The sequence below is a fragment of the Hyposmocoma kahamanoa genome, unplaced genomic scaffold (genome assembly GCF_003589595.1).
Source record: "Hyposmocoma kahamanoa isolate Upper Pololo Valley unplaced genomic scaffold, ASM358959v1 67, whole genome shotgun sequence".
NCBI classification, from domain to species: Eukaryota; Metazoa; Arthropoda; class Insecta; order Lepidoptera; family Cosmopterigidae; genus Hyposmocoma; species Hyposmocoma kahamanoa.
Window position 1 is genome coordinate 1,004,679 of NW_020653855.1, and position 12,711 is coordinate 1,017,389.

At 37.0% G+C, this 12,711-nt stretch overlaps 1 protein-coding gene across 1 annotated transcript in view; it reads left to right on the forward strand.

Moving 5' to 3' along the window:
* LOC113232125 (organic cation transporter-like protein) overlaps window positions 1–12,711 on the forward strand; it is a 32,965-nt gene that overhangs the window by 14,749 nt on the left and 5,505 nt on the right. The window contains exons 2-4 of the mRNA XM_026466761.1: window positions 8,878–9,070; window positions 10,904–11,033; window positions 11,951–12,065. Coding sequence (XP_026322546.1) covers window positions 8,878–9,070; window positions 10,904–11,033; window positions 11,951–12,065 — 438 coding nt within the window. The remainder of the gene's footprint in view (window positions 1–8,877; window positions 9,071–10,903; window positions 11,034–11,950; window positions 12,066–12,711) is intronic.

A 12,711-nucleotide genomic window follows, 5' to 3' on the forward strand; every position in this document is an offset into this window, starting at 1 on the left:
GATACGAATTTAAGCAATTCAGTTTTACCACGTCAAGTGAATTGCATGGAACTTAACTGGCTGTTTATAAGCTCATAGTAGGCCGTCTGAAGTACGGAAAAATTAGTTTTTTGTGCGTTTACAATAAATAACCTTGAGATCGCCGGTCATTCTCGTGGTTGTACGGTTGCCGCATTGATCGTAAAAACCGGCGATGACTCCATTTGTGGACACAAGGAAACAAATTTCTCTTCAATAGAATAGTTTTTATAGTGCATAATTAAAAGAAAAAGTCATTTGACCGGATGTCCGTTCCCACAATAGTTCGACGGTTGAAATGGCGGCATTCGCACGAATTTTTTTATAAAAAAAATTAGGAATATCACACACGTTGCTCTGATCCCAAAGTAAGAAACAGCACATATGTCATGGAAATCGGAAACAACGACGGTACCACTAACACCCAGGCCCGAGACAATATTGAATTGTTCTTCATTGACCCGGCCGGCAATGAACCCGGGATTTAAGAGTAGCGACACAAGTTATGGGACATGTCGTGCGCCTAGTGGTAAGCGATACACGTGTCCAGAACAGTTGCAGTGTCGCTCAGAGCTTGCAATGGCAAAGATCGGACGAACACTGCCACTGCGCCCGTCACTCTGAGACACAATAAATTTCACCAACACTCTTCACACGCGTCACATTGCTGTTTGGCGGTAGAATTAGATATGAGTAGATATTCCTGGACGAACTCTTTCACACGGAACTTAAATGGCACTAAAATATTTTTTTTATTTACTTGTATTCAGGTTACAAAGACCCATAAATACATACCTTACAGACCAACATACATAATAATACAAAACACACATATAATATATACCTTAAGGAATAACATATATACAACCTTAGAATAATAACGCATAGAAACCGAGTCCGCACACGCTAAGTGAGGCAAATTGAAGCGCTCCTAAAGGGCCTACACGAGCGGGCGGGCCCTCAGTGCTCAAGGTCAACTTGCACCGAGAACAGATCAAGAATTTTAGCTAAAAATGACGAAATGTGCGCTAAATGAGTGTAAAAGTACGTCAGACAAACATAAAATAGATACTAACATCACATTCCACAAGGAAGTAACGCGTTTCAACTTGTATTTTTATATAAATATTCACTAAAACCGAAAATTAACCTACTACTAAAAGTAGCCTACATGAATTTGATTTTTGCCTCACTTGCGACAGTTCGTTTGATATGAAACTATCATTCTATGCGTTATTATTCTAAGCATACAATATAATAAATTACTATTTCTAACTGGATGCTGATAAGCAATAACGTGTCAATCAACAGGATCGCAGTTATGCGAAAATGGCACCTAATGATTTTTCGATGTTTTTGATAGTTAGTACTAAAATTTGTTGTTAACAGTTGTTGGGCAATTATAATAATAAATCACAACAATTCATTCAAACGTAACGAAACAATCTTTAGAGGTCATTTTAGCAAAACTATAATCATGTTGATTGACATGTTATTCCTTTGCAGCATCCAACTAATCTACACGAATTGCACTTGTCGGCGACGTGTGGCGCAATCTGGTGTCAGGTAACCGGCCGCGGAATCGCCACATACGTACATATGAACATACGTACAAAAAATAACACAACCGAATTGGGAACCTACTCTTTTTTTTAAAGTTGGTTAAAAATAAACTAGCTGTTCTTGATAGTCGTCTGCACAAAGTCACAAATGCATTTAAGAGGCAATGTATACGCTTCTATAATAAGATTCCAGGTGATATTCAACATTTGCCATTTACTGTAGTGAAATAAAAACTTTGTTCTAATGGTTATTATACAACTTCTGCGTACTTGTATGACAAAATTCCGTGATAGTGACCCGTTTAGCTCTAGCAGGTAGTCTCGGTCTAAGATGTTTGAAATCTATATGATAAATGTACAAAGAGCAACACCTACGAATGAGCAGTAAAGGTGTGCTTACCTATGAAATAAAGATGATTTTGACTTTGAGCGGTAAGACTTTTTTCGTGCACCCCACTTTACTTTTTATGCATCGAGTATATAACCAGAAATAGTGACAAAATGTCATTTAATTTGTTTGAAAACTATTCTGCGAAATCATTACGGTGACAACTGCGCTCCGATTGGCCAACTCGAATTCGAAACAATTGACGGGTGTCGTCAATTGTCGGGCTGCACGCACACATCGTGGTCGTGATGAGTTGCCAGTGAAGGATGGTCCGTATATCGTCTCTATTTCTGGTTACATACTTGAAGTTTTTATGTAACCGTGATATTCGATTAATATAATTACTATAATTATATGTAAATGCGTGGATCTTTAAGTAACACGTGGTAAATACGGTTGTCGGGGCAAGCATTCTAAATCAATTAACAAGACAATTTATTCAATGTTAAAATACCAATAAGTAATTGATGCCTACATTTTTTATATATAATTTATGATATGTTTACATATAATGTGCATTAATCATAGAAGTATGTGTCGTTATAAAATACCTTCCTGTACTACCGGTCAGACGTATATACATCCAACCTTACCTAATCTAAATCAGCTACTTATGCTATAGAGTCTCTACTACCTCAAATAGCTTTGGTTGATTCTGCATATCAATGAAAGTGGTGAATCAATCAATTTGGAAAAAAAATGTAGTATAATCGATGATGTACATCATTAAACACAAACCTACCTCGAAATTTTACAAGAAAACTGCTGTTGTCAATAGGTACTTACGATATTTAGTAGCAGTAGAGCTTCTTGTGAAAGAGTTCGTCCAGGGAAGTACTTCCACCTTCTTACCTACATATTTTCACCTTACTTTACCTATTTCTACCGCTAGGCAATTATGTCAGTATTACTGTATTCCGGTTTGGATGGGTAAGAGTGCTGCTGAAATTACAAACATATGGGACTTGTCAACAACAACGAACAGGGATGATTGATAGTTGTCATACAGCCGTTCGCAAGAGAGTGGCATCCCTGTTGGCCAGGGTGAGAGGCAGTACCAACAGTCTTCTCAAGGTGGTAGCAGAGAGGATGGACAGCCCAATCCTTAAGTAATGAAATAAATATTTTTATTCGCAAGCAAACACGGTAAGAAAAGATATTATTATGGTGTCAAGAACACGTGTTGCACCAGATACTGGCACGCAAATATTAAAATAAATGGAAGTTAAATAATGTCATAAATTAAAATTATACAATTTGTCAAATAAGCAATGTCATATAAAATTAAGTACAAATGCCAATAAAATCATAAATTAAACAATATCAAAGAACCATGTCAACCGTGACCATGGGACCTGTAAAGGGCCCGAAACGTCGGTTTGTTTGAAAAAACAAATATACGCGATTTAAATCCGGAAAAATAGTTTCATTCCTAAATATCAAAGAAGTGAGAACAGCACAAATATAAGCAAAATGTCAAATACAAACAAAATGTTAATTTCTTTTTATTATTAAAAAATCTTTGATATCGCATAAACACAGATCACATAGCAAATCAAATAACTTTTTTTTAAATATTTTTATAGGTAAATCTGCGATAGCTGCAGGCAAAGCATTATTTATTATTTATTAGTATTGGATGTCCATCCTTCATGAAAATGAACACTTTGCTTCCTACTAACATATACGGGGGGCGCACTATAAGTTTCCGGAATGCATAAGAAAAAAGTACTATAAATGGTCAGAAATGAATTTATTGTTTCTCAAAACATTCTCCGTTAGCGTTAATGCACTTTTTCATACGTATGAAACAATTTTGAAAACATTAATGCCACTCCTCAGTGACAATCTCTGAAACATATTTTTCATACTCTTCGACAGCCTCTTCAGGTGACGAAAATCGTAGACCCCGTAACTGGTTCTTAATTTTTGAAAATAAATAAAAGTCACAAGGTGCCAGGTCGGGACTGTATGTTGTGTGACAGTGCGGGATGGCTCATAAGGTCAACGTTATTCACCTTCAAAAATTCATTTGTCTGTCTGGCCGTGTGAGAACTGGCATTATCGTGGTTGTTTTTACGTTGTTTGTCAATATCTTCGGTCAACAAACAAATGGTCGTGTACTAATCACTATTCAGGGTACAACGATTCTCCAAAGCAACAGTAGCCACGTGTGCAATTTTATTAAAAAAAGAAGCAATCATCCGCTTAGAGGCACTTTGTGCGCGCGCTACTTTGGTTGATTTCGGCTCATCTCGAAAGACCCATACGCTCGATTGCTGCTTTGTTTTGGGATCGTAACTATAAATCCATATTTCTTCACCTGTCACTATGTTCCACACCAAATTTGACGCCCCTTCGTTAAATCTGGTAAGCATGGCATTGCACCAAGTGACGCGATCCGTTTTTTGAGCCTCAGTCAAATTGTGTGGGATCCACCGAGAGCACAGCTTTTTCACAACATATTGGGATGTTTGTATAGTATGGATTGTATTTGACTCATGCCTATGCCTAAAGATGCCCAAATCTCATGGTATGTCACATGCCTTTCTGTTTTGTTCATACGGCGCACAGCATCGACGTTTTTGTTATTCATAGCAGTGGACGGGCGACCATCATGAAATTCGTAACTGAGTTTCACACGATCGCGTTTGAATTCTGTAAACCAGCTATAAATAATCGTCTTGCATGGTGCTTCATCGCCAAAAGCAGTCTGATGGCGATGGAAGCTCCACTGAGCTGTTAAATTACACTTAAAAGCCGTAGAAAATCACCCTACGAAAATTTTCCCGAGTTAAATCCATGGTGACGTAGACAACCAATTTCTAAAATGACGCCACAATGTAAAAACAAGTGACAATCAGATGAAACAAACTGTATTTCTACAGCCAAAGAGTTCAATTTTCAAATGTTGTAATTACTTTTTAAATATTGTTTATGTAAGTGGCCAGTTCCGGAAACTTACAGTGCGCCCTATGTATGTAAGTACCTACTAAGACCATATGGACGTATGTATAACTGTACCTACTGTCTGAAATAAAATTGTTTTATTTCATTATATTCATTAAGGTTTCTGCTAATTAAGTTTTCTGGTAAAAAACACGTTTAAACGGTAACACGGATAAGTATTAAGTTGCTACCTAAATCCAAAAACATAACGATTTGAACGGTATTTATACCCGGTATATACTGACGTCAGCCGTAGTGTCTGACCACTGAACCGTGAGGTCATAAATATGTACTAGGATCGAAAAATTTATACTACTCAAACGGACGTACCTTGCAAACCTTGAATAGGGCCAATTTGTATATAATAAGTATGCAGGTACGATATGGTAGTAAAAACATATTGGCATGTTGTAACGGACTGGTTATTTCTCGTAGAAGGGCGCAGACACTATATCATGCCTCTTGCTCCGTGTAACAAATTTCTTTTATGGACAGTTAAGAACATTATCAAAAGTCGAATGACATTATGAAAGTTATCAGTAGTCAACATTTTCTACTGACAATATGAACGTTATCATAAGTCAACTGAAATTGTATAAATTAGTTACTTTTTATGTATGTTCTGTTCATCCCTATGTAAACTTCAAATTAAGAGTACTCATAAGTTGAATATGTTACGTGACTCGGGTACCGTTATGATAATTTTATCATAGTTATAAATTGTGTATATTTTAGTGATAATTTCATCGAAACTAATCAGGACGCGTCATCCACCTACTAATATAAAATGTAACGAGTTCTCCACCAAAAGAGTAAAGTCTGAAACAACTCAAGCTAAGCACTCTTACCTTTTTATCTACATGTGTTAATTTTAGATGACACTATTCTTACTACTCCCCCCCCCCCCCTTCCAACTCTTAAATTTCTATCCCAAGGTTGCCTGGAAGAAATAGCTACTTAGCAATAAGGCCGCCTGTTGTACATTAGCTTACTCTGTGATACTCACATTGTTGTGTGTTGTTATTCTAATTCTAATGTGCAATAAAGAATATTTCATTCATTCATTATTTAAGGCTAAATTGTTGTTATTTTAATGTAGATAAATGAAGGTTTTTTATTGCTATTATTATGAAAATTATCAGAAGTCGAAATTTTCTATTGACGATACGAACATTATCAAAAGTCGACTGACATTATAAAAATTATCAGCGGAACGGAACGGAAGCGAAATTGCACAGAGCATAATGAAATTATATGAACTGTGTAACGTACAAACTAGGTAGGTACTTCTTTTATAATCTGCCTACGGAAGTGTGATTTAATCTATGTGCGTTGCTTGAAATAACAGTAATTGGCAAAACAAAAACTACTTACACCAAGAGACGGGACGAATAAGTAGCCTAGTGGTAATCTACAAGCCTGTCCATAACCATAAAAGCAGTGCCGCTCAGAGCTTTAAAAGGCAAAGATCTGAGGGGCACTGCCTCTGCGCCCGTCACCCTGAAACATAAGTTGACAAGTCCCATGTGCCTGTAATTTCACCAGCACCATTACCCTCCAAAACCGGAACGTAGTAATGCTACATCACTGTTTAGCGGCAGAAGGTTTACTGGTACTAAAATACACCATAAGTACAAATTATTGCATGAGTGTGTATATAAAAAAAAAAACTTTGTACGTTGCAAGGCGGATCACAGGGTTTCTATATGAACTTTTTATAACACCTTTTGTAACCTGCGTATTACAAAGAAATAAATTAATATGAATTTGAATAATTTTACTTTAAATTTCATTGTTGAATCTTCTCGTTACAAATCTGAAACCAAGCCTCCACATAAAGAGTGATATCGATCAATGATAAAATAAAATAAAATTGTTTATTCAGTAACATAATGTATAGAGAAAACTACAGACTACTTATGCGATTTAATGTAAAAATAACACATGTACCTGAACTAGGAAATTCCTGTATTTCAGGTAAAAAGTACTACTAATTATAAAACGTGGATACTATTAATACTATTAATAAATACTTATTTAGAGGCTTTTAATTCCAAGGAGGAGGCATTGCCATTCTTCATAAAATCAACAATCACTTTCAACAAGGTCCGTCGTAGAAAGGGACCGATCTTGAAAACTATGGAATGTAGAGACCAATGTTTAAAAACAAAAAACTAGTTTTTTATTTCTTTATTGCATGCAACATAAAGATGTTGTCACGACTGGGCTTGATTTGTTTGTAATTGAAATTCGTATTTGTATTTCAAACATACATTTTTCACCTCACTAGCTCGGGAAGGCTTTCTTTCTCATTAGAAATGTGCGCGCTAAAGCGTTTTTTAAATTCAAACTTGACGATGGACTGTGGTGCACCTAACCTTTTCCTTCAATGAAATAAAAAAGGTAATGACAATAAAAGAGATAATGTTCAACTAACCGAATTGTTGCACTTTATTACTTATTTATGTAACATAAATCCGTTGTATATTTTATTCTTCTTATTGTTGAAATTGACATTGAAAACTAATTGTGTTTATTTAATTATTTTAATTCGTTGAAGAACTAAAATAATTTCAATAACCACTAAGTACAGGCAAGAATTTTTTTCCTTTAGTCAAAATGATGTTTTATAGTTCGTCTGTTTTTCTTTCATCTACAATTTCCCTCGCTATAGTGAGTTGAAAAGTTGTTTTGTGTTGTTTTGGGTCTCCTGTCTTGAAACCCTCGCTACGCTGAGGATTCCACTTTTGAACCACTCGCTGTTTCAATATGAGCACTCGTGTGAAACAACAACTTTGTAGCCTTGCATAACAAATGACTATTACAATTCAACAACATGTAATAACCATACATCAATTTATAAAGTTATCGGATGTACGAAGGCCTATGCGATCATAGTACTTCAACCTATTGTTAATAGGTAGTTACAAAACAGCTTTTTGAAAAGGGTATAATAGTTGGGATGGCACCAAATATATATAATAAACTACCGGAAAACATGAAGTCAATACCATTAGCATTACTTAAAAAAAACTGACATCTCTATTGTTTGATAAAATGTTATTATACTATTAATGATTATCTACATGACAACTTATAATTATGAAATTCAATCACATATTTTATCACGTTTTTAATATTTTTAACTTATATCTGACATGAATTATATTTAGGAAATTAAACTATTTTTCCGCATTTAAATCGCGTATATTTGTTTTTCAAACAAAGCGACGTTTCGAGCCCTTTAGTGCTAAGCCCATGCCCATGGTCACGGACTGACGGACCTGGAGTAAAGTGGGCCCGAGTTTTCTAGATTTTTATACTCTTGGATCTCGGAGGTGGAACATTTTCTTCAAATTTGAACGGGACCAGTACTTTCCAACAAAAAAAGAATTATCGAAAACGGTTCACAAAAGTCGGGAGTATTTTTGAAGTCGGTCAAAAACACAGAGTGCATTAAGGGTATTAAAAGACTCATTCAGAGTGCGGGCGCGGGCGCGGCGCCGAGTTCGGGCGCGCGGGTCTTGGCGTGTTCCCTTTCACAGTGGCGAAGCGACTAAAACCGTTAGAGCCGCACGTCGAAGTTGCAAACAGACACTAGATGCTAGATCCAATAGATCCACCCGCGCGACTCACGAGCCGCCGCACCTGCGCCCGCCTCGACACAGGCGCGTGCGGCCACTGTGAATGCTACCACAGACTTACTAGGGAAGTGAACGCAACGAACGTCATCTTCCATTTGATTAAAACGCACTCGCGCCCGCATCCGCGTCCGCCACCACTCTGAATAAGGCCTAACACGAACGACATCTTCAATGTTATAATCAATACCATTTTTACTTACTTTATCTTCAATTTGAAAATACGACCCCATCTATTGGCGAATTAAAAAATTTAAAGGGTAAATGTTTATACACGTAACTATAGATGGCGTTAAATTTAGATATATCTTTCTTTCAGACGATCTTTAGCAATCCCACCAAAAACAGACGGTCCCTACTCCCACGACCGATGCGTGATGTACAAGACGGACTGGGCGGCTGCGCTTGCGCAAAACAGAACAACGTCTGACGACGAGTGGCCGATTGTACCCTGCCAAAATGGATGGGAGTACAATAGGAGTGATGTGCCCTATGAAACTATTGCTTCACAGGTAATATGCACAATGAGTAATATTTAAAAAATATGATTTATGTTTTTTTATACCAAAACACTTTACATTTTTTAAATGGGTTAGGTAGTACCCATTAATTTTTGTGTTTGCGATTAGTGAACTACTCAGCACGCACGTGGGCTGCTTTGTTGACGGAATTTGTTTAAACAACAATAGCTATGCCGATGACATGGTGCTGCTAGCGCCATCGATCAGTACATTGAGAAAACTAATTTGACTATATGAGTCATATGCAACATCCCATGGCTTGTTATATAATGTTAAAACGTCGGAGTTTACGATCTTTGGAGCCGCCGGTAGGAAGAGTCCTACGTGTGCACTTCCTGGTTCTCCGTTAAAAAGGGTTAGCCATTTTTAATTCTTGGGACACTATGTTACCGACGACCTCAAGTATGATCTGGATATGCAGCGCGAACGGAGAACACTATCGCTGAGAGCAAACATGCTTGCTCGCAAGTTCGCCAGATGTACGGCTGCAGTTAAGACAACATTGTTTAGAGCTTACTGCACATCAATGTACGCTAGCGCTCTGTGGAAGAGCCACACTCAGTGTTCTCGGAATGCTCTGTGCGTGCAATGCTACAACGCCTTCAGGACGCTGTTGGGGCTGTCACGTTTCTGCAGTGCCTCAGCCATGTTCACTGACGCGCGCGTAGATAGTTTTACGGCTGTTGTACTGAAGACATTGCTGATAGGAATGAGTGCCAATTATGCGGCACTTAATAAATATAACACAAAGTCCCTGGTAATATATAAGTACTAATATAGTTTTAAGTCTGTACCTACTAACATTTGATTGGATCTCAGTTGTCTCAACAAATAAATTTTATTATTATTATTAACACCCAAAATCGAGGACAAAAACTATATACTTCTAAATATTTGTTGCAAATTGAGTTTTATTCAAATTGAATGATATTATTGCAAAATGTTTATTGCTTTCTCATCTAGACGATTTGATTTGTCATTCTATTGAATCGATGCACTTGAAAATCGCATTGAGATAAATCGATACAAAAAATCATTAGATCGTATGCACTGATCGTTCTTCATCAAAACCGCATCATAATGTACTTTCCTTTTTTTGTGAGAATCTACAGGATTGTGTGGTGTTAACTCTTTTTCGTCTAAAAAAAGATTTTTTTATATCGAAATTTGTAATAATTATTTAATTACACCTACCAAATTCCGTATTCGCTGTTTCTGTTCACAATTTTGGGCAAAAATGGGTTTAAAATCGGGCGCTTTGAATTAAAACTCGGTTTAAAGCCGGCCGCGTTGATCGGGTTTTATACCACTGCCCAGCTTTGGTTACCACCCCTCTTTGGACTTCTCCCACATCCTCAACAATTAAAAATTGTGACAAATTGACATATCTAATATTATGCCCCCCGAATATTGTGAAAAAAATTAATTTTGTGAAAAAAACAAACAGAAAACAAAGTAAAAATAGAAGTCCAAGAATTAACTTGGCCTAGTCTTTGTAATGTTCTTCACTACATCAATGAATAGTCCGTATGTATGTTTGACATAAAGACATTTATTTATGGTAATGACACATATAATAAATGTTCATTTGACTATTTTAATAAAGAACAAATTAGCTTCGAGTTTTGCCTCCACTCCGGCCACCCAAAGACAATATATTTTTATAGTTTATTGGCTTCGGTTCCAGTCCATAACCAATATCGTAACAATGTCCATTGGAGGTATCGATTTGATGTGTATTAACAATTTTTCAGTGCTTCAGTTCTCAAAAAAGAACCAAAGGTTGACTACCTACTATTAAATCACCCAAATCTTCCCCCACAGCTGGACTGGGTGTGTGAACGAGACAGCCTCGCAGCTACAGCTCAAGCGATCTTCTTCTGCGGTGCCATAGTCGGAGGGTTGCTTTTTGGTTGGATTGCCGATAAATATGGACGAGTACCTGCTTTACTTGGTATGACTACAACTGGTTTCCTACACTTTTGTTACGCACGCCTTAATCAATCCTTATAGGACTTAGCTCTGGGCACTGATTATCCTCTAAAGTGATGGATTAGAGTGCTTTTTTATGATGTAGATAGACAAACACCAGTAGAGCTCCTTGTGAAAGAGTTAGTCCAGGGAAGTACCTTCATTGACTTACAAATAAATGGACGACGGGTCTAATACAAAAACCACGAAAAAAATGTCCCAAGTCAACCTATTCGAAATTTAAATTGTAATGTCATCGCAGTATCGCGCTATCAGTAGAACAAATGAAGACTAAAGCGGAGTTTGGCGCTCTGTATACGATTTTAGCGCCTTACAAGTGCGGACATTTTTTAGCGCGGACCCGACGTCCATATAATTGTAAGTAAATGGCCACCTTACCTATTTTTGCCACCAAACAGTAATGTCAACTGTGTTGTCAAATGGTCTCAGGGTGACGGGCGCAGTGGTAGTGCCCCTGAGATCTTTGCGATTAAAGCTCTGAGTGGCATTGCAATTGTTATGGACTGGCGTGTACCTTACCATCAGGCGCATGACTTGCTCGGCCTGTCACTTGATATTATAAAAAAAAATACAATCGAATTTCGTGTAGGTGATTCATTTAGACTTTTCAAGTTCTACATAAGATATGTTTACATAATTAATGTGAATAATAATTGTAAATAAAAGTTAATTTACAACGAGCAACCAGAGACGTAGCGTGGAGGGTGCAGAAGGGGCGATGGCCCCCGACGGCACATCAATACGGGCGGCACATCAATATATTTTTTTTTTTTCACTTAAAATTAGAAAATAAGTTCCACTATTTGAGAAAACGATATCCCGAACAACACAAAGTTGGCGAAGGCAAGTCAACATAAAAACACAATCGAGCCGCGTCAGCTGGAATGAACAAATTTAAGGTTGGCCCCGATGGCAGAAATCAACACTACGCCACTACGAGCAACCCCAAGAGTTTTTTAAGGGAAATCAGAGAAATCTGCCTTATGAATGGACAGTAGTTTAGTAGCAGGACGACGTGTCGTTTACCATCAGGCGCACGACTTGTTCGTGCCGTCAGTTGGTATCATAAAAGTAATTTTTATTAAAAAAAAGGAACCGACTTCAAACTTTGCTTATATGTACATACAAATTGAAACTAAAGAGTTTACAAATGGTTACCAGAACGCGCAACATGATGCATCCCCTAGTTTGCCACCCTTAGAGGCCCTCTTTCCAACAAAAAAAGAATCATCAAAATCGGTCCACAAATTCCGAAGTAATCGCGTACAAAAAAATTACAGTTGAATTAAAAACCACTTTCTTTTTTTAAGCCGGTTAAAAAAAGTAATACTTTTAAATCGATTTGACTATTTCAAGTGTAATTACACTTGCTTGCCACTGATATAAATAGATGTTTAATTTGAATAAACCAAAATTATAAATACAAGTATCGAACACTAAGAAAAATTCGTTTCATCCGGTTGGAAAGGTAGCTATAAAGGTAGCTTAGTGATGAAAAACTTTCATGCATTTCTCACAGATGGCGCTACGACAAAAAGTCGTTAAAAACCAAAAACAAAGATAATAATTATAACAAACTAGCGGAGTAATTTCATAAAATAATAATAGGGGTTAAAGTATGAAATTGCCGATTTGTACTG